This window comes from Balaenoptera borealis (genome assembly GCF_965194805.1).
Source record: "Balaenoptera borealis genome assembly, chromosome: 18".
NCBI classification, from domain to species: domain Eukaryota; kingdom Metazoa; phylum Chordata; class Mammalia; order Artiodactyla; family Balaenopteridae; genus Balaenoptera; species Balaenoptera borealis.
The window spans coordinates 69,952,289-69,979,725 of NC_138877.1; the positions used below are offsets into that span (position 1 = coordinate 69,952,289).

Here is a 27,437-nt window from a genome sequence, read left to right on the forward strand (position 1 = left end):
TACTACCTGTAAGCACATGTTTTGCCCTTATTTTTTTAATGCCGATTTAAAGAATCCCCCATACATTACTTACTTGTTTAAGCTTCTTTAGATCTTCATCAAGTTCTAAGTTGTCCAAAATAACAGCGACAAACAAACTCAGGAGGATCTATAAAATGGTTAAATAGCAATGAAAAAATCCACACGCCATAAGTATCAAAATATTATATATATGATATAGAATATCTACCTAAAATATACACTTATATAGAATGCATTAAACATGAGTTGTGAATCACTGCATAGGTATTTTAAGATACTTATAGCAAATACATTAAAGGAAATGCATCTGTTAACTGAAATAAACAATATAAAATATTAATTTGCTTTATAAAACTGATTTAAAATGAAAATTAAGAAAACTTTAAAAAAATAACTCAACAATCTTACTTCTAAGACTGTATTCAAAGAAAATAACCTGAAGTACTAATGAAAACCTTTATATACAAAAAGTGCTTGAGAGATTATTTGTAATAATGAAATACTGGAAATAACATCTAACCTTATGTAAATAGCTAATACAGTTATAGAGATCTCTATTGTAAAATTCATGCAGCCATTACAAATCCATTGTGGTAACTAGTCTGCAACATTGTGAGTCACTGGTGTTCAGTCTTGTGTGTCCCCTTACACACTGAATATGGCTAGTCTGTATAAACAATAGGTTACGGAAAGGATTGTGTGTGACTTAAGAGGCTAGGTAGTAAAAGACACTGTGGCTTTCACCTCGCTCCCCCTTGGATCACGCACTCTGCTGGAAGCCAGGTGCCGTGTCCTATGGCCAGGTGCTGTGTCCTATGGCCAGGTGCCGTGTCCTATGGCCAGGTGCTGTGTCCCTATGGAAAGGCCCATGTGGCAATGAGCTGAGGCCTCCTGCCACAGCCATGTGACTGACCCATCTCAGAAGTGGATCCTTCAGCCCTAGTAAAGCCTTCAGGTGACTGCAGCCCCAGCTAACATCTTGACTGCAAACTCATGGGACACTCTGAACTACAGAAACACCCAGCTGAGCCCGTCTCAGATTCCCGACCTGCAGAATCCACGTGAGATAATAAATGTTTATTGTTGTAAGCTCTTAAGTTGTTCATAATATGTTCTATAGCAATAGATAACTAATACACTTAAGAATTTTAACAGTAGAAAAAATGCTTACAATATTAAATGAGAGTATATATGGTAGAAGTGCAAGTATGTACAAAAAGAAATAATAGAGAAAATGCTAGGAGGAGGTACTTTAGAAATGTTAATGGTGCCTGCTTTTGTGAAAAAAATGGACTCCCCCTCCCTTTTTTTTTGTATTTCACCATATTTTCCCAAATTAAAAAAAAGGCATATGCTTCATTTGGAATGGGTAAATATGGTAAAAGAAAGAAAACAACAAAAAAGTAGAATTTTAAAAATATTTTAATTTCTAGTCCCTTTTCAACTTTGAATTCTCTAAAGTACCACATTAATTTGATAATCTTTTTCATTCTTAATTTATATTCTTCCTTTTAATTTCCCTCTTAGCAAATTATTCCCATTTGTTACTATTAGACTGTTAAGCACAAAGGTAAGAAAATCGAGGCAATTTAGTCATGACTCTTAAGAACCAGAGAGATTATTATACAGAAGTTAATGGCTAGCTTTTTTCCAAGTTTAATGAGCGTATAACAAGGAGAAAAAAAGCCTCAACTACTCTGAAGTTTTGACAATGTTTGGCTTGGGACAATTGCCAGCACCCTTCCTGTGAATAGCCACAGCCTTTGGGATCCTACCAGAACTTAAAGAGGATACAGAATGGTCTAGAACATAGATTTTTTTTCGTTTAATTTTTTAAAAATTGAAGCATAGTTGATTTACAATGTTGTGTTAATTTCTGCTGTACAGCAAAGTAATATACATATATATATCCTTTTTTATATACTTTTCCATTATGGTTTATTACAGGGTATTGAATATAGTTCCCTGTGATATAGGAACAACAGTAGGACCTTGTTGTTTATCCATTCTGTATATAATAGTCTGCATCTGCTGACCCCAAACTCCCAAACCAACCTTCCCCCACACCCCTTCCCCCTTGGCAACCACACGTCTGTTCTCTATTAGATCACAGATTTTTTACTGATGTCACCACGTCCACCACACCGTGCACATCTGGGCACAGATATATTCAGGCTCACTCTAAATCAGACATTATTCTATACAGGACATTTCATAGTTCACTCCAAGTCTAGCCCTTGTCCTGTGACCTTGAGGTTGACCTTGACGTTATCATCAAAGTACTCTCAGGGGAGGAGTCTCCCTTCTCCTGCTTCCTCTCCCAGACTCAGAGTGGCCACCTGAAGGGCTCCGCTGTGAATCTGAGCCATCTCACACCACTTCTGTCTCTCCTGGGCACTGGAGCAGGCCTGGCTCTGTGTCCTAACCTAACAGCCTTTCCTATCTCCCCAGGGAAAGGGCAAACACAAATCTAAAAAGAAAAAAATAATTTCCCTGATTAAAACAGGGAAAGCCACAGTTCCCCTCCCTTTTCTTAGCGCATTTCCTTTGGAAAACTTGTGCTTATAAATTCTGTCCCTTTGAGATGTATACAGATCTTTTTAAAAGCTAAGTAAGTCTCATCATTTTACAACCCAGGAAGAGTGCCCTGTCTCCCCTTCTCCATGGGAAGTTGGGAATATAACTTAGTCACCTGGACCCATGTTGCAAAACTACCTATTTATCATGGAGATATGAAAAGTTTTATTTTTCCTTCGGGTGAAGGCAATTAGCTATCACAGAGGGCCACCCCAGTTACCAGGTGAATTTAGGGGGAACTGTATTTAACAAATGATGCTATCGATCTTCTTGCCTGAGGACTCGTTGTTTTCATCCTGAGAGAATGGATGCGACGTGGGGATGTGTATCAAAGGGTGACGCGGCTTTCTGTCTTTGCGATCACTTTGGTGGATTGCCCGTGAGGCCTATCACAGTCTGGTTTAGTACTATTCAGTAATAAACCTGTCTTCTTTCTTGTCTACCTTGGTGGAGGTTTTCTGGATTGTCAGGAGATTTTATTTTTAATTATTTTCCCAACACCAGACAGATGGCAGGTTACTTAACCACAGCAAAGTTATGCTATTCGATTAAACTGGACTCTGTCGCTGTGTCAGACACTGCCTGGTCAGGAACATAAATGCAATACCGTGGTCACCGCTACGAAGTTCACAATCGAATTAAGCAGACATGGGTTGGCAGCCTGGTGGAAAAGAGCAATGTGGTTGAAGACCTTGGCCGGCAAATAGGCTCTGAGAGTCACCAGCTACGTGGCAACCACTAGCCCACTGTGAATTTCGGTGCTCTCATTTGTAAAATATAATGGCTATAATAATAATAGCTTGACAAATTGCAGCTATAGTATTTTTTCACTTAATCCTCCCGCAAGAACCCTGGTGTGTGGTATAGCCTATATGAAAATACACAGACGTAAACTTAGATATGCGACACTAAAACAGTTTTCTTCATATTTTTACATATCAGTTGAATTTAGTCCATAAGCCCTCCATTTGTGTTGATGGCTGAAAACTGAATCTTGCTACGTGAATCCAATTTTGTCCTTTAAAACTCAGTTACATTTGAATAAATGCTCCTTTTCTTTGTAGGTCTGGTTTAAAGTCAAAGATGTGATTGTCACTGGCCTCTGGTCCACTGTGGCCATGTGACTGGTCCTCTGTCCCCCATCAGGGGCAGTGATGGCGCTTATCTGGGGGACGCTGGGCTTTCTCTCTGCTGAACTGATCACCACCTCATTTCCTGCAGCTCCTGCTAAGATCTCTGGTTCTCAGTGACACCCCCTGTTTTAGTTTCCTAGGGCTGCTGCAACAAATTGCACTAGCTTTGTGACTTAAAATAACAGAAGGGGATTTTATGACAGTTCTGGAGGCCAGAAGTCCAAAATCGAGTTGTCAGCAGGATCACACGCCCTCCAAAGGCTCTAGGGGAGGATCCTTTCTTGCCTCTTCCAGCACCTAGTGGCCCCAGGCATTCCTTGGCTTGTGGCAGCATCACTCCAATCTCTGTCTCTGTCTTCACATGGTCTTTTCCTCCTACTCCCTGTGTCTTGTCTTCATCCTTCTCTTATAAGGACACTTGTTATTGGACTTGAGGCTTAACTGGATAATCCAGATGAATCTCATCTCAAGATCCTTAATTTAATTGCATCTGAAATGACCATTTTTCCAAATAAGGTCACATTCACAAGCCTGGGAGTTAGGACATGGATATATTTTTGTGGGGCGCCCATTCAACCCCCTCTACTCTCTATCTGGTCTCTAATTTGGGCCCCTGTTCCAGCAGTAGTGTTCTTCCTACTCAGTGGCTTTCAACTCTCAAGGAAGTTTGGAAGTTCTGCCATTCCAGGTGGAGGCTGAAGGACACTGGTTCTTGGGGGGGATCTTTCAGACTCTCTCTACCTAGACCTCTCAGGCAGCCACACAGCTCTCTGCGGGCTGCCCCTCGTCCGTGTCGGCCCCTAGCAAGGCTCTCTCCCCATCACGTTCAGACAAGAAGTGGTTGCAGGTCTTGGCTGTCAACACACCCAGGATGGTACCCATACTGCTGCTGCCCTGGGTGTGACGTGCCACCATCGTCGAAACACACTGCCTCCCTGTCTCTCTCTGGGCCCTTCCGCCTCCCTCATGCTTCATCCCCAGAACACGTTCTTATTTCCTCTCAGAAAGCAGGGATGTGAAGGAAAATGGGAGCAGGGGCTTGGAGCGGGGACATACATGTGTGAAGACTGACAAGCAGAAACTAAACTCAACCAGAGTATCCCAGGTTCGGTTCTGTGCCATCTGAGCACTCCGATTTCTCAGAGCTGATCTGGGCCAATGCGTCTGGGGGCCTCTTCTGAACGCTGCTCATTTAAGGTCATGAGGGGCTGATCATGAGTCCAGCCAGGCGCTACCAGGATAGCAAGATACCAAGGAGAAGGAGGATTTTGGCAGGAAGGGAACTGTGAGAAAGTCTTTCCAGGTGGCATGAGGGAAGGCAGGGCCTTGGGCGTATCGGGCTAACTAGGGGTCTGGTGAGCAGGTGAGTATGGCCAGAGCATGGGTGCCTGGAAGGAGGCTGGGGGAGACTGAGAGGTAGGCCTGGGGGCTGGCAGTTTGCCCAAATGCCACCAAGGGAGGTTGGGAGGTGTGAGAGGCAGGTTGTAATAATCACAGAGTGATGGCATTCTTTTCTTCTCCGTTAAAATTTTCCTTTCAGATGTTCTGGTTTTTTATGCAGGTAATGCAGTTATTTTAAGCTGGCTCATTGAAACAGTAACGGGATACTGTTAAGTACAGTTTGACAAAAGTTATTAATATGTAATGTTTTGTTACCTTAATTTAAAAAACAGTACATTTTATACCTCCTTTTTGGAGGAAAGAGGAAAAAGCTACCCTCAGGGCAGAAGGAAAGAGAAATAGATGGGGGATTCTAGCTGCACATTCTCTTTTTCATGGAGATAAGAGTTTGATTTTCATGGTAGAGAGAAGGCAAGACTCAAAAAGGAAACACTTTGGCTTTGCTTAAGGGGCTTTGCAGGTAGAAAGCCCCTCGCTAACAGCGTTGAGACAAGCTCTTGGGACGGGTTTTGGTAACAAATTTAAGCACGATATATGAGAAAGTTTAAAGTTTGCTTTAAACTACATTAAACCTAGGTTCATTCACTATCTGAATGTTAAGCCTTTCCTGCTTAGTTAACATGAAGACGTGATGGCAAAAACAGAAACCGTATTTAAAAATGTGTGTGGAGTTCGAGTTTCCTCGAAACTCTGTGTGGACGCGGACGTTTATGGGTCCTTGTCACCATGTTCCTGACGACTAGGGCCCTGTGCTAAGGTGAGGACTTGGCACTTGGGGTCTGGCTTTGATGTCTCTCTGGAGTGGAAATAGAAGATGCCGGAGAGGCTAGGTCTGCAGCTGATTGCCAGGAGGTGAGAATTACTTCGTAGTTTTTTTCTCAGACTCTAATAAGGCAGCAATAACCACCGTGATAAAGAAACAGAAGTGAAGGGAGGGTGACAGCTTGGTTTCCATCATATTTAATTTACATTGTCAGTGAGACATTATTTTCCTACAAACCGAGTGCTGTGCGGACTTGGCCTTGAGCTTGCAGGCTGACTTGGGTGTCAGCCATTTCTCCCCCCATCCCCCAAATTAATGGGAGTGGGGGACAGATCCTAATTCTGAAAGCAAGAACTATTGCTCATTCCTCTCAGTGTAGCTTTTTGTTGCTGTTGTTGTTTGTTCTGTTTTTATAGAAAGCTGAGGTAACGCTCGTTAACCTGAACCCATTACGTTGACGTCTGAGTCTTATTTTCAGCCGATGTCTGCCTACTACCAGTACCATCCTGCACTGTGCCAAAAGGCTTTCCATAGCCATTAAATGAGGGTCACAGTTTTATATAAAATGCTACTGATATAACAAAAGAATTTTTACAGGGATTTGTCACATTGAATCACAAGAGCTTCATCGTTTGCATGAAACCCTTTTACCTTTACGCTTTGCTGGTTCTAAATTACATTTAGACCTGTTGTGTGCATTGTTTATCTTTCATAATTTATATAATATTTAAATTTATCATGGGGCATGGAATTCTAAATCACTATTTTTTCTTAAAGATGTAATTTCAGGGGAAAAATGGCTAATGATATATCCTTTCATTTCCTCTTGAGCTTTGTTAAATTAAGCACACATATACTCTCAACATAGCGGTATTTAGCATGTGCAATGATTTAAGACAAGAAATTCATATTTATATTTTCATGCACTGGCTACTCGCCACTTTTAACAGATCTATAACACTGCATTATATTAACATGCAACACACGTATTTGCTCTATCATGCAATATACAATGGACGTAACACATCCACTTCCTTATTTTGTGATCAATATCGATACATTATGAATCACCGATTTCAACGAAAAAGTCGAGAATAGCTATTAAAATAGTCCAGGTGTCTAATTCTTTATTTTTCTCAGATTACAACACCCATTCTCAAGATATTTTTGGCATTGACAATGCATTTGGTGTGGAAAATCAGATCTCTGCAAGCCTGGCAAGTCTCCTTCCTAGAATTTTTATGAATGGGGTAGCTACTGCTTGGTGGGGTGCTGATCTTCCAGCTCAGTGGGTTTCAAAACCAATGTCTCCAGGTTCAATATGGCTCCCGCCGTATGTGGTAGGAGGCGTTTAGCCATTGCGATTCCTCACGACCTCTCTTCTCCTCTAACTCCTCCTCTCACTCCTGAGAAAGCCAGATTCACCTGAGCTAACGTATTTGCTATGTTTAAGTTGGATACCTTTAACCGCAGATAATTAACTTGGTTTTCTTCCATTTAACCATAATGCATTTCAACGAAACTCAATAAATGACTGAAGCAGTGTGTTGCCCAACATCATTATTTCCTCCAGTTTTGTTGTGACACAACCTCTCTGTGCAACACATGAGGGTTCTCATTCTCTCTGCTGAAGGGAGAGGCTAGGTTAGCATGATGCAGGCTGCTGAAAGTTAGGGTGTATTTTCTCAAGAGGGTGGCTTTACCATCTTAGAATGGGTCTCCTTGATTGAGAATTTCTGTCTCTGTAGCTTCCAATCCTGTTTTGCATTCTCTCCAGCTCTGCATAGAGTCCTGCACCCACCCACCCTATCTTTCCTTTCTCATTTCCATTTCTTTTCTAAAGTTTCCTCTTATTATCTTCTTTTCCTTTTTATATAGCTTAAAGATAGCCCTTTAACTGAAATGTCACCTTTAATCTTATTTCTTTCTCTACTGTGAACTTTATTAATAATTTCTATTTTTAACATTATTTTCAAGGATACAGTAGAAGCACAGCAGGAATCTGGTCAACACCCCATCATCTTGTGGTTTTTCTTTTCCTTTTTACCATTTATAATCACACTCTCCTAAGCTGTCTTACAGGCTGTAGTTGGAAACAATTTCATTTTTCATATAGGTCAACAAAAAGTCAAGTGTAATCAGAGCAATGTAAAATGGGAAACGCTCACCACAGATGCACTTTTAAATGAATTCTATAAAATCAAGTTATTTAATTTACACTCTGGAATGCCCATTTTTGTCAGCAAAATATGACTATTTTCTGAAAGCTGCTGCTACAGAAGCAAAATCAAGAGATTGCTGTGTTAATGTAAGCACTTCAAAGGTAACAAAAAGACTATACACAATGAATGCTTAATTACATTTTCTCTCTTTCAGTATTCCCATCACAGGGCTTTCCTTTGAAACAATAATAAAGGGGAAAACACTGAAAAAAAAAATAGTCTTTCAACTGCTTGTCTTTATCGTTCTTATCCCCAAATCATTGGCAAAAGTGGGGGAAACGATGGATTTCATAAGCATTTGGCAAAACTGCAATCAGTCAGGACAGAAATACAGAATATATACCTGGCGAATGAGAGAGACATTTTACAGGAACAGTAGATAATGGTTATAAATATGCATTTGCTATACACTTAAGCCTGATTTTCCTTGTGGGCTGACAAATCGGTGGCCCCAGGGGGCGATGGAATGGCCTGCTGTTTCTTATTCCAGAACAAACTGCAGCCGAACATTTTTTTTTTTTTTTTTTCTGCTTGGCACATGCCTGCTTGTCCCTGAGAAGACTAAATCAGGAGCTCCCCAGGTTGTGTGGCACCACCAGCCAGCATGGATAAAAATCAAATCAGAGCTTGTATATTTATGTGGACTTTTAAATTTTTTTTCCAATTTGGGTTAAAATGCTCTGTAGTATTTTACAAAAAAATTTAAAAACCACACAATTTAACAAAAATGCTCTTTTTAAGCTAAATCCAAGCTACATAAAGACAGACTTATGGAATAGAGATTTTAACTTATAAATGTTCAGTTTTGAAGGTTATGCGATGCATATGTAACACAGGCTTATCACCTCCACACACATTTGTATGTTGGTCCACAAACCATCTCCAGCTGTTTTACTGTGAATATTTTAAGAATTTCAGATCAGGTTGACCTGGAATGATTGGGAAGCAAATGTTTATCATGTGCATCGATCACACAGCAAGCAACAGCATGCCCTCGTGCCTCTTACCACTTGTATCATTAGGTCTTGAATCACAGCTTTTATCTGTGGTTGGTTTGTGTTTACTAGTCCAACTTCTGTACTAGTTTAGGCTCAGAGAGGACAGAGATTAAGCCCTTTCCCACTATGGCCAGGATGTAGGTTAGTACTTATACATAGGTTAGTACTTATACAGAGTAGTTGAGATTCAGTAAAACTGTGCTGAATCAAATTGGGCTAACTTGATAGAGCTCATGATAGTGACTGACCGTCTGAGGACATACAGGATAATAAAGCAATTGTCGATAATGTTTAAGCAAAATCTCCAGTGACCTGGGGAAGTGACTTCAGACCCTAGACTTTTTGGGTAGTACAGAAGTAACACTTTCAGTTTTGAAAATTTAGTTATAGTGTTTTCTTTCACTGAATTAATTACTTCTCATTTAAAAAATTATTTATAAATTAGAAAATCTGAGTTGACCTTTTTGCTGTAGATGAAACCAACTACACATCTCAAAGTTTTTAAAATGTCACATAAATCTGGATGAGAAAAATTGATTTGTTTTGTTTAAGTAATGCATTTCATCCAACTTATACTACATATAAACAGTAAGTTGAGATGGGTTAAAGATCTAAAGATGAAAGGCAAAAATTTAAAATAATTATAAGAAGATGGGGAGAATATTTTTGTTACTTCAGGGTGGGAAAGAATTTCTTAAACACGAGTCCAAATTAAATGTTGACCGTAAGTGAAAAACTGATAGCTCTGACCACATCAAAATATAATGTCAAAGGCCATCACAGACAAATTGGAATAACAAAATATTACCTGAGAGAGGATATTTGCAACATAGATAGTAGTTAATGGATAATATCCAGAATCTATGTAGCACTCCAACAACGAATTTAAGAAAGACAAACTAGCTTTTAGGAAAAGAGAGAAAGCACACGATTGGGTGAGTCACAAAGAAGACAGCCAATAAACATACTAAGAGGTATGCTCCCTTTTTAATAACCATGGAAACCCCCAAAATGCAAGTTAAGGCAAAGAGATATCGCCATTCAACTCACAAGACTGTCAAAATCTTAAAAGTCTAACAATATCCAGTATACATGAGAATGTAAGAACACAGGAATTCTCAACCACTGCATGTGGGACTGTAAATTAGTGCAGTTTGCCTGTAGAACGGGGGTCTACAAATTAAAGTTCCAGATAGCAAATATATTAGGCTTTGAGGGCCAAGAGGCAACACTGAGGATATTGCATATGGACCTACACAACCATTTAAAATGCACAAACTGGGCTTCCCTGGTGGCGCAGCGGTTAAGAATCTGCCTGCCAATGCAGGGGACACGGGTTCGAGCCCTGGTCTGGGAAGATCCCACATGCCGCGGAGCAACTAAGCCCGTGCACCACAACTACTGAGCCTGCGCTCCAGAGCCTCCAAGCCACCACTACTGAGCCCATGTGCCACAACTACTGAGCCTGCACCCTGCAGTTACTGAAGTCCCCGTGCCTAGAGCCCATGCTCTGCAACAAGAGGAGCCACTGCAATGGAGACCCAACACAGCCAAAAATAAATAAAAATAAATTTAAAAAAATAAAATGCACAAACCATTCTTAGCTCACAAGCTGTAGAAATAAAGCCCGTGGACCAGGTCTGGTGTGTGGGTTTGCAGACCTGTGTAATGGACCCATTTGGGCAGCATCCAGGATCCTGGATTCTACTGATACTTTCTGGCATGTACCCTAAAGAAACTCTCGCACAACTGGACACAAAGTATGAACATATTAGTTGCAACAGTATAAGAGCAAAACATTGGAAAACAACCTAAATATCTACCAGGAAGGGAACTGAGAAGCAAATATGGCATATTCAGTCAATGGACTACTATATGACTCTATATATTAATGACTGAATTAGCTTTATGTGTATTAAGATGAAAAGATTTCAAAAACAATACTTGGTTAAAAACTCAACTGAGAATATATGTAGAGCTTGATACTATTTATTCTGAAAATTGCTACTCCTAATGATTTGTAAGGAGGGAAACACCTGATGAAAGGTAAATTGGCCTCAGCATGGAGCAGGGTCATAACAGCAAGAGAAGTATGCACACCACGCACCTCCCATCTCCCCCAGGGATGGCCATCAGTGCACTAGAGCAGCACTCTCAAACTGAAAAATAATATTGATCTTAAAAACTAAGGGTATAGGGCTTCCCTGGTGGCTCAGTGGTTGAGAATCTGCCTGCCAATGCAGGGGACACGGGCTCGAGCCCTGGTCTGGGAGGATCCCACATGCCGCAGAGCAACTGGGCCCGTGAGCCACAACTACTGAGCCTGCGCGTCTGGAGCCTGTGCTCTACAACAAGAGAGGCCGCGATAGTGAGAGGTCCGCGCACCGCGATGAAGAGTGGCCCCCGCTTGCCGCAACTGGAGAAAGCCCTCGCACAGAAACGAAGACCCAACACAGCCATAAATAAATAAAAATTAAATTAAATTTAAAAAAAAACCAAAACTAAGGGTATAAAATGTCTGTAGATGATAACCTTAAATTAAAAACATTCTATATTTTTAATGGATACATATATGTGTGGGAAACTACTGTAATCCATTGATTTTAAGGTGCACATTTATCTTCACATTTTAACAATCTGAAATTGGGATGCACCTTACAATCTATGCGTATAGTTTAATTGTTGTTTTTTTGGTTAATGTTACACAAAATATGAGTCTTTTCAGAGTTGATAGTATGCTAAATTTAGTAAAAAATGATTTAAAAACTGGAACACAGATTCGTATCCAATTCATCATAGTGATTGTCTGGGAGAAGGGGCGTGGGGAAAGATGAAAAGAGAGATGGACTTGGGCATAAATGATACTTTAAACTGATCAATAATACTTTACTTCTATAAATTAAAAACATCTGAAATAGTAAGAACATTTTAGCATTTATTCATATGTAGCTTGAAATGCTCACACCATCTTATTTAAACTTGAAGGAACTCAGTGTTGGTGATAGTTACAATCATCCTCTTACACCATGGCTAAAACATCCTCAGAAATACAAGTTCACCTCACATGTACATGGCAACCTTGGAAACTAGGTGTGTTGGGCCTTATTATTCTCACTTTCACGTATAACACAACACAGAGATCAGAGAAGTTGTCTGATTCTCCCAAAGTCACATCTAGTGACCAGCAGAGAGAGATCCTGAATCTAGGTTTTTGGACTTCAAGTCTGTAGTCTTGTACTCCACTATATTTACCAGACTGCCCTCATTGACATGTAGACTTTTCAATTCTCAACTGCTTTACAGATTTGAAAAAATTATGATCAAAAGAACAAACGATTTCAATTTTCAGTTTTAGAACTACTTTTTGAAAATCACAATGAAAAAAATTACTGTACAATGAGTGTTTTGGGCAGACACTTAAATCAGTAGAATGAAGGTGTGTAATTAGATATGGGTTTTCAAGCTGTGCTCTGTAGATTCCTAAAGGCTCAAGTGAATCTCAGCAGTCCTTGGAAGTGTTTCAGTGTTCCAAAATCAATGCGATGTTTTTGGCCCAATAAGGAAAATTCAGAATGCCCAAGGAGTCTATTACCAGATTTAATATTTTATTTCATTATATTAGTGATCCCTGTAGAAATCCACTTGAAAAAAAATTACTTTGCTAAATAATTTACTAGGCTAGATCATTTTTCTTCCTGCTTACATATTGTGTTAGTCTCTGACTTAAGAATCAAATCTTTAAGTGTGAAAAATCTGCAGTGGGGAGAGCAGATTATATTGTTTTAACAGAACAACAATTAGACAGATTATTCCTATACGTAGATGATTTCAACCATCTATCCTGCATTTAACCCATGATCAATAGTCTCCAAGCTATTCCATAGTCTTAAAGGAACTTAAACACATAGTAGGTGCTTAATAAACACTAGTTGAGTTCATGAATAAATGAATGAATGAACAAATGAATGAATGACACAGATTAGAGGTCCTGTCAGGGAGGATGCAAAGACCTTAGGGCCAAGCGCCTGCCAACACCAGTGCCGCCAGATTCGTCTTTAGAAGCCAGACCTCCATTCCCACTGCTCAGTGTTCTTTCCTTTCGTGAATATTTTTAAAGTCACCCCATGTAAAAAATGCCAAAACTATTTCTACGTGATTCCACTATTTGAGCCCAGGACCTTCCGCCACATAACAATGTATCCTCATACACCTTTTGATGGACGTGTTATCGTTTTAAAGGTCTCCGCCTATAGCAAATGCGACCTCTAGTTTAACGCATGTAGTTTCTCCAGCGCTTATTTGATTCATAGACATTTAGATTTGGAAAGGACCTTAGAGGTTGTATGTAATTTGTTTTATCTTAGTGACTTGGGCAGAGGTTTGATTTGCTGCAGACATTTTCAGTGACAATGACAAGCTTCAGAATCTAGGGAAGCAGCAATAAATAGTTGCAAGACCCCGGGCTTTGAGACCAGGCAGACTTGGGAATGTTCTGGCTCTAACATTTACACTCTCTGTGACACTGGGCAAATTAACTCCTCAGTTTCATCATCTGTAATGTGGGAATGTGACCTAACTTTGTTGTTCCAGATATTAGGAATAAAATTATAAAGAATTTTGCCACCCAATAAAGACTAGCAGTTGTTTTTATTTCCTGTGTTCCTGATGAAGGGTAACATTCTGGGTCCTTACCTTGGAACTCTTAGCATAATATTAGAGATTAAATTTGGTTCTTAAATCTGTACAAATTTATTATATGAAGATGTACATTTGGCATTAGAAAGACCTAAGAATTACATCCCTTAGTATGTCATAGGCCATATTTCATAACTTTTTCCTACCTTTTTAATAGAAATACATCGAAGACAAAAATCTGTGTGACAGAGGAAAATTTTTCCTGGATTTTGGTATTCAGTTTTTATCACGCTTTTTACAATATTCGCAGCCATGTGTTTTATTTTTCCCCATGTGTTTCTTTTAGTCATACAAAGTGTAGTAACACTGAGCTGGTTTCTAATTAACTGACTGCACCCTGAGGTCTCCAGCTTCTGTTTTCAGTTTAATTACAGCTGTGAAGAGGACACAGTGAAACTGAAGAGAGTGTCTCTACATGATAAAAAAATAATAATAATGTAGTTCTGGTTTGATCCTTAGATCGCTGAGGGTGTGAATGCTTAGAGATGGGTAAGTCAGTACATGGATGTGGGATTTCCATTTTGTTTTATCTTGTTTTCCCTCATGTAAACCACTTGACCTTGATGGAGACAACTTCTTACTTAGATCTGAAATCTAGTTCCTCAAGTAGTTCTTTGATTCATATACATTTAGAATGGAAGGGACCTCATCCAACGGGACTACTCTACCTTGGTTCTCTGGTTCTGATTCTGAAATTGACAATAGGCCAAAAATCTGTTGATGTCCATCCCATTATGAATTGTAAGACATAACTGAAAAGAAATGCTAAACTCACCAGAGTGGCGAAGAGGTGATACAGAATGAAATAGATGGCGACCACTGGTGCCCACATGTGTCCCACGGCATTTAGCGTTTGGTCCATGACGTCAACCCATCCTTCCTGGGTAAGGATCTGGAACATGGACATAAATGCCTACAGAGGAAAAGAATGGAAGTATTAAACACCAGCCTTGGGCTTACATGCAACTTAGAATTAGTATATGGTGTTGAGGACTTTGATTTCAATATTATTGATTCAGCAGGGAAAAAACAGCCTTCATTCAACAGATAGGAAAGGGCTACGAACAAAGATTCTAAAAGCTTGATATCTAGCTATTCAATGTGGAAAGCTAAAATAATTACCCTGAATTAAAATTAGCTTTGTTGGTGGTAAATACTGCTGATCAAATCAGAACAAAATTCAGGAACCTTTGCTTATTTCCTTTCTTGTTTTTCCCTCTTAGCGAGCTAACTATTTAATATTTCCAGAGGATTACTGTATTTTTTTTTTTTTTTTTTGCTGTTAAGCACAACTTATTTTTATAGTGAATTACATTTGATTGTCTAAAGGCAAATGAGAATAATAACATTAATTTTACTTTTATAGTATCCATCTATCAAATTATTTCAGTTATATTAAAAACATGAGACTCTTTAAAAAAGAAATTTTTCTAAATGATATGGCCATGCTAAGCAACTTAATAAAGATGATCACATTTTTCATGATTTTTAAAAAAAATTTTCAAGACAGTCAAGACCATGGAAGAAACCCCCAGATCAAAAATAAAATAAAATAATTAAAACTAGAGCATTCCAACAAAAGCCAGCCTAGCTAAAAGACTCATTCTCTCTCTGCAAAGATCTTTGGTTAGTTTCATTCCTACATGTTTTTATCATTAAATATATATATCTATCATTGACTCATGTATCTTGTACACATTAGTGATCAATAAATGTTTCTTAATGAGAACCTATGATGATGTTGGGGAAAGTTGACAATTGGAATCTAGTGACTCTAAAAAAATCTTTACAGACTTTAGTATAATGGAAGACATAAATTGAATTTTCAGGTATTGGGATTCCAAGAAATAAGGTCCAGGATAATACAAAGATGGACTGAGCCCAAGATAAAAGCTCTGTTACACTGATAGTATCTTAGAGGCAAAATGGATGCTAAAGATAACCTAACCTGACTCACTCTTTTTGATGATAAGGAAAAAGAGGCTTAAAGATGGGTGATTATCCCAAAGTCACTGTGGCACTAACAGAAGTAGCACCAGGCATTATGATTCCAAAGCAAGTACTTTTCCAAGTATTGCTTCCTGTGTTCAGTGAAGTCTGGAATCTACTACTTCCCAGGCCTCATTGCGCAGTAAGCTCTCTTACCAGTTTTCTTTACTAGGGATAAGTAAATTAACTTTTTTTTACAAGTGCGATGTTCAATGTTCAGCACATAATAGGCCTTTTTGAACAAAGGAACAATGCATTGTTAAATGAATCTTGAACTAGGAGATAAGTTTTTTCTCTTACCCTTTGTCCATGTGTGAAACACTTAACCTCTCCTTGAGTTAATTTTTCTATAATATCATCATCCTACAAAGTGTTTCCTTAATGAAAGCATGAAGTATGTTGTTACTGATACTTGAACACGGCATCAACAAGGACAGTATAATACTTTCCTCGACAGGGTGCCAAAGAGAATATTAGCTTTAGCTCATCCTAAAAATGCTTCAGAGAATTTTTCAACACATTGTTTAACCTCATAAGTATGCCAGAACCTATCACTGAGGGCAATTATTTTTTCCCTGTGTTTTTTTTCTAGTGAATATTTATTATATCTGAATGCAAGCAACACAAGTTCCAAAGATGATTCACATAAAAATATCAGATCTTCTTCAACAGAGCTATCGCCAGCATGAAAGTGTGTGGACATCCAAGAGACTCTATAGTAAAAGGGGGAAGAGTCAAAACACCTACCAGGATAAAAGGAATTTTTCTGGACATGGATTTCTTTCCCCAAAAGTGACAGGAAAGCTTGTGATTAAGTCCAACAGATTTATTCTTGGTACCTAGAGGCCAAAAATTCAGGTGTACCTTTCCGCTGCCTTGGGCAGAAACCAACTTAATGTGTTTTCATCTACGGCATTAGCTTTCACGAATACTCAGCTACTATGCATTCAGTAAATGCTCGGGAACATGAAGCTAGGGGTTTATAACCTGTTGCTGTGAGATAAGCAATGTGAGCAAGAACGTCGGGTTATCCTCTACTCTTTTCAGAGTTTCAAAAGAAAACAAGTCTCACTTCTGCCCAGCTCAGCCACCTGAAAGTGCATACATACTATGAGATGCTGTGACTTATATTTGAGAGCAAAGCTTTCTGTTACAACGTGATCGGTGTTTATAGTCACCTACATCAATAGACCAGTGAAAGTGAGGGCCATGAAATACTTCTATTACAGGCTGAAAAATAAGTTGTGTCCTGCACGAGGGGTACGTTATCAGTTTTGTTGAGATTTTATCTGGGAATTTAAATCCCAGTGACAGTCTGTTGGAGATGTGAATCAAATACACTTACGGACTTATATTGTCTGCAGGATCTGTGTTCCTTGAAGAGCCTGTTTACATTATTTATTTGGACATGGATTATCAGTGGTTCCTGAAGACTTGATGTGTTGGGGACTGAGATGAGGAAGACATGGCTTCTTAAGAAATTTATAATAGGAGTGGAAGAAAAAGATGAACATGGCCAACTCTAAGAAATGGAAGAACGAAAAATATGGCGCGTTAAGAGAAATATGGCAAAGCTATAAGAAGCAAGATGGAAGGACAGATGTATTCCTCTTGGATGAGTCAAAAATAGCTTGGAGAAAATGATAGCAACTGACTTTCATGAGGAAGACGAGTAGGATTTAAATGGTGGAGAAGGGGGTCATGAACAAAGGCCTGGAGGAAGTTGTTTCTTTTCTCCAAGCTCCCTGTTCATGTGTTATGCCATTTCCTATCCTGTTGACCTTTAGGTTCCCCGTATTGATTTCAACCAGCTCTTTATAAATTAAGAAAATTAATCTTATATCTGCCATATATTTTCCCCTATCTTTTAACGGTATTTTTTTACAAAAATAAATTTTAAATTTCTATGTGGTTTAATTTGCCATTCCTTTTATTTAAGGTGTTTATATTTTGCTTAAAAAGACTTCTCTCACTGCAAGATTAGATATAAATGTACCCATATGTTTCCTTATTTTATTATGCTTAACATTTGAACCAGAAATCACTGTTTAAATCAGTTTAAATCTGGAATTTATTTTGGTATAAGAAATGAGACAGAAATCAATCTTATTTTTCTTTTCAATAGGTGATCAGTTGATTCAGCACAATATAATTTTAAAAATCTGTCTTTTCTTCACTAATTTGAAAAATCCCTTGCATCATACATTGAATACTCATACACTTTCAGCTCGATTTCTAAACTTTCTATTCTTTTCCATCTATTTATTTCATCTCCAAATTGCCTAATCTTTGTACATTTTAATAAGTGGTAGTTACTAGCCCCTCCTCATAAGCTTTTGTTTTCAGAATTTTAAAATTTATTTTTATATGTTAATTGCCCCAAAATATCCTCTTGTTTTATTCACTGGAATCACATGAATCTAAGAAAAATTGATATTATCTTCCAGTCTCAAAGAAAGGCATATCTTTCCATTTATCCATTTATCAAGTCTTTACTCAAGATTCTGGACAAAGATTTCATTTTATATAGTTTCTGTCCATTTCTTGTTAAGCTCATTCTTAATATTACTTTTCAAAAATTTAATCAAGGTGATACTATATGATTAAAAATGTTACATAGTAAAGAAGCCTGATGATGGCTTTCTTAACAGATAATAAGCAATGGCCATATGCTTCAGTATCTCAGTCCCACTTCCCAGAAGCCACTGCTTTTAACCACTTTTGTTTTTACTTCTGGTGGTGCTACCCACATCCTCATTCAGTATTTCTTGATTTATCTACCTTAGACAGAGACTTCTGTTCAACAGTATTTACATTTTGTTTTTTAGTCATGATTGGGTCTTCCATGCTTGTCAGTACATTGATAATCAATAGATTGACAGTCAATATGTTGACTATGAAAATATTGCTATGTAATACTGTTATCCTGGTAATGTTCTAGGATAATACTTCCTCCTTCAGGCCTCAATATTATGATATGTTTGGTACTAGAAGGTAAATGTTCAAGGTTAAGTGGAGACCGTTTTCTTACTTTCCCCTAATTTCTCAGAATCTGGCCCAGTTTAATTTACTTTATTTGAATCACAGTGTTCTTATACAATTTTTAGTTTAGTTTTGTTTTGGTTGAGAGTTTGATTGTTTTTTGACATGTTTCCTTGGGAAAAGAAATATATGCTTTCCTCCTTCTACCTTAAATAGCTTCCAGATTATCAAACATTTTACTTATTGTTTGGAATAAATTCCACTTTTCCTCTCCTACACATGTTCTTCTTGGAGCATTCAATTACCCAGAAACCATTTGATTCTTACTCTCAGACATTTTTCTTGGAGTCCTCTTACTGCTGTTTTAATTTGGACTAATTACCTTCTAGACCTACTCCACAATTGTCAAAGCCTTTTTTTAAAAAATTTTATTGAAGTATGGTTGATTTACAATGTTGTATTTAATTTCTGCTGCAGTGAATATAGTTCCATGTGCTATACAGTAGGACCTTGTTGTTTATTATCCATTCTATATATGATAGTTTACATCTGCTAACTCCAAACTCCCAATCCATCCCTCCCCCACCCCTCTCCCTCTTGGCAACCACAAGTTTGTTCTCTATATTTGTGAGTCTGTCTTTGTTTCATAGATATGTTTATTTGTGTTGTATTTTATTTATTTAATTAATTTATTTGTTTATCTTTAATTGGAGTATAATTGCTTTACAATGTTGTGTTAGTTTCTGCCACACAGAGAAGTGAATCAGCCATACGCGTACACACATCCCCTCCCTCTTGGACCCCCCTCCCCTCCGCCACCATCCCACCCAACTAGGCCATCACAGACCACCGGGCTGAGCTCCCTGTGCTGTACAGCAGGTTCCCACTAGCTATCTATTTTACTCATGGTAGTGTATTTATGTCAAACCTAATCTCCCAGTTCATCCCACCCTCCCCTTCCCCCACTGTGTCCACACATCTGTTCTCTATGTCTGCCTTAGATTCCACATATAAATGATATCATATGGTATTTGTCTTTCGCTTATTTACTTTGCTTAGTATGATCATCTCTAGGTCCATCCATGCTGCTGCAAATGCAAAGCCTTCATTTTCAACTTTCTCATCTAGATCTTTTATTCCCTCTAATATAGTGTCAGAAAGTGATCCCAGAATCTCATGCCCATTATCAGAGTCCTGTTTCAATTTGTCAGCTAGATTTTCTTCTCTATGTTTTGCTGTCTCAGTATGAGGAGAGGGGTTTGCAGGGATAGAAGTATTAGCTGAGGCCATGGGCAGCTATGCTTGAAATATCAGGCTTCAGATATTTCCCCACTGTGGGTAGATTCTGGAAATCTTTATTGCTGCCAGCCCATCAGTCCCAGGTGTTCACTTCCTCTAATTCACCGGCTTCCTTCCAGCATCACTAGCACTCCGTTGACTCCAGGTGAGGGCAAAGACAGGTTGATTCTGTTGGTCTTGGTCCTCTGGGTACCAGGAGAGGACAGCTGGGTCTCTCCCATCACTCTCTCCTTGGGGCTCCTGTTCCCTCCTGGTTTCTGTTTTCTTCTTTTCTCTTCATCCTTTCACTATGCTGAATTTTTATTTATTATGGGAGATTCCTAGTTTTCAGAAATTATGATCATTTTGCTTTCACTCTCAAGCCTTCTTCCCAGCTGGGAAAATAAAAATGGTGCAACCTAGAAGTTTATGTTGCCTCTGGTAAAATGGGGTGCATCAATCACGTCTACACCTGTGGGAGATTCTTGATGTCTTTTCCAGGGCTCTGCACATCCCCACAGCCTGAGGCTCTCAAACTGAGGGAGATGAGAACATATTTTACGATTTGCTTTTCCAATGTAATTTCTTCTCAACTTCTGGAAAACAGGCTTCAGGTACGAGCCTAGAGTGTTCATCCTCTCTCTCTGATTCTCTCTCTCTCTCTTCCTCCCTCCATCTTTCCTAGTAGCTGCTATTCAAAGATAATGGTATGAAATTGTGGCCTTTTCTTTGTGTGGTTACTGCTGGTATAATTTTTTCCAGGCTGATAATTAATTGTTTTATTCGTTTCTGTAGGTTTTCGGGACAGAAGGTCTGTGCTTTTTGCTATTTTACCCCCCAAGTCCAATCCTACAGATGTAAATAGGGGTAAAGACTTCATTTACAAGTGCTTTTTCTTTTTTGTGTCTAATGACATAATCACATATTAAACGCCGCTGTGCAGGTCAGGCTCTGTTCACACTGCAGGTGCCTGGCGGCAGCTAACTGAATCAGGGATAAGCAGCTAACCCGAGAACAGCCCAGCTGCAGAGGAAGGGATCGGGAGCAAACAACTCTGCCCCATCAGGGAAGAACAAAAGCAATCAAAAACATCTCTAATGGACTGTCATACAGAGTGAAGGAAGTCAGAAAGAGAAAAACAAATGCCATATGCTAACACACATATATGGAATCTAAAAAAAAAAAAAAAGGTTCCGAAGAATCTAGGGGCAGGACAGGAATAAAGATGCAGCAGATGTAGAGAATGGACTTGAGGACACGAGGAGGGGGAAGGGTAAGCTGGGACGAAGTGAGAGAGTGGCATGGACATATATACACTACCAAATGTAAAATAGATAGCTAGTGGGAAGCAGCCGCATAGCACAGGGAGATCAGCTCGGTGCTTTGTGACCACCTAGAGGGGTGGGATAGGGAGGGTGGGAGGGAGACGCAAGAGGGAGGGGAGATGGGGATGTGTGTATACGTATAGCTGATTCGCTTTGTTATATAGCAGAAACTAACACACCATTGTAAAGCTATTATACTCCAATAAAGATGTTAAAAAGAAATCTCTAATGATTTCAAGTGGACGCTACAGTGAAAAATCACACTGTTAGCAGTAGGATCTGGACGTGAACGACTAAATGGAGACTGGTTATGCAGTCTGGTAGGAGCAAGAAGGGGTCACGACAAAGTCAGAGTTGTAATTATAAGCACATTGATATTCCAAGGAAGGAACATCTCTGAATGAACAGAAGTAAAGTGGGAAAGAAATGCACTGACTAAAGAGACTGCAATGATGTTCACTGAATGGAGAAGGAAGGTTTTGAAAATCATTAGCCTGATGAGTACCTCTTTCTAATCGTAGCATGATGTATTCCTTGAGTATGTGGGAGCTAAGCGAAGGGCGCGAACCAGGGTAGAGGGTGAAAGCCATAAGACCAGAGTGTGAGGAAGTGAGCTGTTCCAGGGATGACGCAGGAGAAAACACATCTAAGAGCAGAGAACAAGGTCTTGGATCACTGAAGAGTCTAAGCACCTCACTGTAGGGCCACTCAATTCACCACCAGCCCTTCTCAGGATCTTTTGCTGGTTTCTCCTCAATTTCCGAATCTCTAAATGTTGCAGAGCCTCGGGGCTTGGTCCTCAGATCTCTTTCTTGTCTCTCAACACTCACTAACTGGTTGATCTCATCCATTATAATGCCTTTAAATACGGTCTATGTACTGATGACACCCACATCTGTATATCCAGCCCTACATCCAGAATCAACTCCATATCTCCACTTGGGTGTCTATCTAACAGGGATCTCAAACATTAGATGTCCCAAATCAAACTCTTCAGGTCCTGCTCCCTAAATCTGTTCTTCCTACACTTCTTCCCGTCTTGGAAAATGACAAATCCATTCTTCAAGTTACTCAGGCCAATGACCTCACAGACATCTCTCTGGTCCTTCTCATTTCCTCATATCCTACGTCCAATCTGCCAGAAAACCCTGCTAAAGCCACCCTTGGTTCAGGTCTCAGTTCCACATTTATCCCCAATATTCCTTAATATTCCTACCAAAGCATCTAATACTGTAGTTTCCCTCTTAGTGGCCTTACATTTTGGTGCTGTACTTTCTTGCCATAAACTGAGATTGGGAGACTTGAATAAAAATAAGGTCATCAAAACGGGGAGGAAGGGGAATAAACAAGTATTTTTACATCTTCTCTTTTGTTCAGTTAGCACCCCTTACACACTGATCCCAGGTGGGGTGAACAGCACCCCTGGGACCACGCTTCCACCAGGGCCGCCGAGGGCCCACACCATAGAGTTGGCTGGTTCCTCAATGACAGGACGTCCTTCTCTCTCTCTCAAGGCCCCATTTCGGACCCCAAATCTCTTTCTGATAGATCTTCTTAGAGTTAGGTGAAAGCAAAGCAAGGGTATTCTCCTATGTTGAAATAACAGGCTGAAAGTTCTTGTCTAGACCTCGTAAAGTAGTTCTTAGCCTCTAAAAATATATATATCATGGATGCTCTTTGATAACTTGATGACCCAAAGCATGTTTTGGTTTTTAGTATGTGTGGATATCAATTTAGGTTAAGAAAATTACATATTTTAAAAAGTAGGTGAGTAAACATCTAGGTTTTCGTTAACAGAGAGAGAGCAGAAAATGCAGTAAGATTCTATTTGTAATATACGTATCTAGATACGCTTTGTGTGCATAAAAATGCTTGAAAGCCTACACAATAAACTTGGAACTCTGAGGACTGGCATGGCAAGGACTGAGGAACTAGGGAAGGGGGTAAATATTCTTTTTTTTGAACTTTTTAAAGTAACAGCTTTGTTGAGATATGGTTTATATACCATAAAATTCACCTTTTGAAGTAGACAGTTTAGTGGTTTTGTTGTTTCACAGTTGTGCAACATCACTACTACCTACGAACTTTTTCATCATCCCCCCAAAACTATGTACCCATAGCGGTCACTCCCCATCCTTCCATCCGCCAGCCTTCAGCAACCAATAATACGCTTTCCGTCCCCATGGCTCTGTCTACTGTGAACATGTTCTATAAATGGAATCATATAATATGAGGTCAGGGTTCATCCATGCTGTAGTCTGTATCAGCACTTCGTTCCCTTTTATTGCCAAATTATGTTTCATTAGATGGATATACCACATTTTATCTACTCATCAGTTGATGGATATTTGGGTTGTTTCCACTTTTTGGCTATTATAAAGAATGCTCCTACGAACATTCGTGTACGGGTTTTTGGTGGACATAAAAATTACCTTATACTTAATGTATGTTTTTTACTGTGTATTAAAACACATGTAAAACATATATTTACTTTAAAAATATAGACATTAAAATTTTTTAAATGTGGTGAAGAATACAACTCAGGTCATTGACATACAACTTGCATTTTACAATATAATTTGCATCTATCTTATCTATCTTTAGCTGGTTTCCAGGACTCTTTCTCTACAAAAGATTTGCCTTCAAAATGAAATGTATTTGATAACTTATATAGTAGCTCAACCTTTTTATTGAGGGTGTCCCTGCTGTGTCTTACTACCAGTCATCCGTAAAATAGAAGATTTGCCTTGACAGTATTCACTGAGTACAAAAGCGACACCTCCTTCAGTTTTAATTGCCTTAATTATTCACCTACTCAATCTCCTTACTTCTTTTTTCCCCATTCAAATAGGAATAAAATGTAGAGGAGTTTTATCTTCTGAAAAACCCACTGATCTCACAATCCTTTAGCATTTCGCTGTATAGTTTCATTTAAAACTTATTCAACTATTCAAAGTTCTAACAATATTTAAAATGACATCAATACACAGCAAATTTTGGACCTACCTAATGTTGGAGTTAAATTTCTAAAAAGTACACTGGTTGGCAAAATCATGATCAACAAGATCAAGGCCTTATGGAGAATTAGGGGTTGGGAAAAACCAACAAAAATGACACTATATGCATTTAAAAACCTACAGTAAATAAAAACTCTAAGAGGCACCACTTACCGTGGCTAAACTAAGGTGTCCATAAATACAAATACTGTGAATTTGAAATCTGGAGTAAAACCATAGTGCTGTAATGTTAAAGCCATTGGCAATAGCCACTTCTTTACTTCAAATTTCTCCTTGTCTGGTTTAGATGGAATTTCATGGCCTATCAATTCAAATACACTCTTCTCAGTTCTCCAAACTCCATCTTCCTTTTTTGCCAAACTCTCAGGAAACATGCCAACTCCTAGGTGAATCTAACTCTTCATGTCTGCACCTCTCCAGCCCCTCCACTGGTTCCATATGGAGACGGGCTCCCTTCCACCCTGGCCTCCAACCAGACCTCAACACTGCCCAGCAAGCCTCAGCCATGAGCTTTTCAAAACTTCTCATCGGGGGCTTCCCTGGTGGCGCAGTGGTTGAGAGTCTGCCTGCCAATGCAGGGGACACGGGTTCGAGCCCTGGTCCAGGAAGATCCCACATGCCGCGGAGCAACTAGGCCTGTGAGCCACAACTACTGAGCCTGCGCGTCTGGAGCCTGTGCTCTGCAACAAGAGAGACCGCGACAGTGAGAGGCCCGCGCACCGCGATGAAGAGTGGCCCCCGCTCGCCGCAACTAGAGAAAGCCCTCGCACAGAAACGAAGACCCAACACAGCCATAAAAAAATAAAAATAAATAAATAATTAATTTAAAAAAAAACCAAAACAAAACTTCTCATCTAATCTAACCTCACCCACCTCATCTCTGCCTTCACTCTCAAGAGGTGCCCTTCCCAGAAGGCAGAGCCAAAGGAGAGCAGTTTAAAATAGAGGTTGAATGAGCTGAGCATAAAGACCCTGGCCCTCTGTGAGTTGTAGGGCAGGGACGTAAAGAACCAAGTGTTCAGCTCTGCTGTCACAGGGCCTGAGTTTGGGGTTAAATCACTGACTGGCTTAGCGGCTCTGGCACGCGGCCAGCCTGACACCAATCTTCCTCAAATGTGCCATCACATTATCACTCTCTGAAGACTGTTTTAAGAATCAAAATAAAGCATGTGTGAATACTTTATTATAAACATTAAAGGGCTATACAGATAATAGTTGGTTTTTTGTTGGTTTTTTGGCTGCGCTGTGTGGCTTGTGGGATCTAGTTCCCTGACCAGGAATAGAACCCATGCCCCCTGTAGTGGAAGTGTGGAGCCCTAACCACTGGACCACCAGGGAATTCCCAAATAATATTTTAAATAGTGATTTAAAAATCTGTCCCAAGGAAAAACAACTTCAATTACACTAGTTAAAATTTCAGAATTCTTGTATAGTTCTTACGACTTGAACTTTTTACATCATATACAGTGTGATTCCATTTTTGTAAAGCCCAAAATAATATATGATAAATTATATTTTTAAGAAGATATTTCCTTTAGATACATGAAAGTGTGACAGTGCTTTTTACGGCATCATTTTATTTCATCTTTGAACTAAGTGATTCCTAAGATATCTTCTAGCTATAGGTATCTACTGTTCTATGCTCTCAATTGGTACTGGCAGTCAATTGGAAAACTTTGTTTTTATACAATATACTTTCTGGTCTATTTTCCTCGACTATACTTTCACTATAAAAACTATAGAATAAGGTTACACTAAATGTTTTGATACTAATAGATACTATAAATTGACTTTTAGTGAGTGCTGTCAAGGATAAGAGAATTTACTGAATAAACAGTAAAAATCGTGGTGTTAGCAAGTGGACTGAAAGTAGGGGCTTAATAAAATACTAGCTGTATGTGTTCTAAGCCATCACATATACTGGAATCTTAAAACGCAATGGAAGACTGACTGAAACGTGTTGTAGGGCCTGGAGAGTTCTGAAGAGTTTAGTTACTAGTGACTTCTACATGACAAAGTTTTTGGAGCTATCTCTCTCCATATATGAACTCTTGAAATTTGAGAGCTGTTGAAATCAACTACCCTTATTTTTAACAGAAGTGAAACATTAAAATATTAATTTCTCTGTAAAATGATTGTGCCTTATTCCTTGTGATTTAGAAAGAAATAAAGTTGAAACTGGTGGTTTCAATTAATTCTGTGACTGCCTTTTATGTTGGCAAGAAAGACCGAGCAGTTCTTTGCCTTTATTTTTTTTCCAAAATGAACCCACATTATTTATTTTGCTTTTATAATTCCTAAAATATGCTTGTTGCCAAGCATTCCATTTAAATGAGTAAAAAGAGAGAGAGGGGGAGAAAAGCCTGTTTATTGGTCAAATTTTAGACTACTATGGAAAAGTCTTGCTGAATCTAGACTAATGTAATTGGCCTTAAATGTCAAAATGAGCTTGAATGTAATTAGAAGCAAAGCAGAAATCAAAATGTATGCCTATTCCAGCAGCAAATTACTTTAAGTAGAGTCTACACTTAAATATAATTTCAAGAGTAAAAGGAAAGATGGCAGAAGCTCATTTGCAAAAACTAGTGAATCTTTTTCTAGTTATGAAAGTGAATGTAGGTATATCTGATCATCTCTTTTCTTATAAATGGCGTGCTTGGGTTAACTTCTACATATAACACCATAAATGACCATGTAGACCAAATCATAGATTTGTACAGTCTCCTAGGATTCTTTCAGGGTAAGATTTAAGAACATGAGAAGAGACACTGAGCCATGACTAGCATTTATACAGTGCTTTGCAGCCCCCAAAGCAGTTCATTGTCCATTATTTAGAGTAATTTCAGCAATAATCTTGTGTTAGTTACTGTACATTTTGCAGATGGGTAACTGAAGTACAGAAGCCTTAAATGACTGATCCAAGTTTGCAGGTAGCAAGCGATGTTTCTGGGTCTCTAGGCTGGAATCTGTTGATTTCAAATTCCTGCTGTCCTTTTGGATATTACAGGTAACAAGACATCTTAAGATATAGTCATT

The 27,437-nt window shown here is 38.9% G+C and overlaps 1 protein-coding gene across 6 annotated transcripts in view; it reads right to left on the reverse strand.

The window, feature by feature from the left end:
- NALCN (sodium leak channel, non-selective) overlaps nucleotides 1-27,437 on the reverse strand; it is a 292,048-nt gene that overhangs the window by 104,333 nt on the left and 160,278 nt on the right. For all 6 annotated transcript variants that reach the window (XR_014237200.1, XM_082366066.1, XM_082366064.1 and 3 more), the window contains 2 exons: nucleotides 14,586-14,723; nucleotides 74-148 (listed from right to left, as the gene is read on the reverse strand). Coding sequence is in view for 5 of the 6 variants with exons in the window: in XM_082366066.1 (XP_082222192.1) it covers nucleotides 74-148; nucleotides 14,586-14,723 (213 nt within the window). In the remaining variant the exon portion in view is untranslated. The remainder of the gene's footprint in view (nucleotides 1-73; nucleotides 149-14,585; nucleotides 14,724-27,437) is intronic.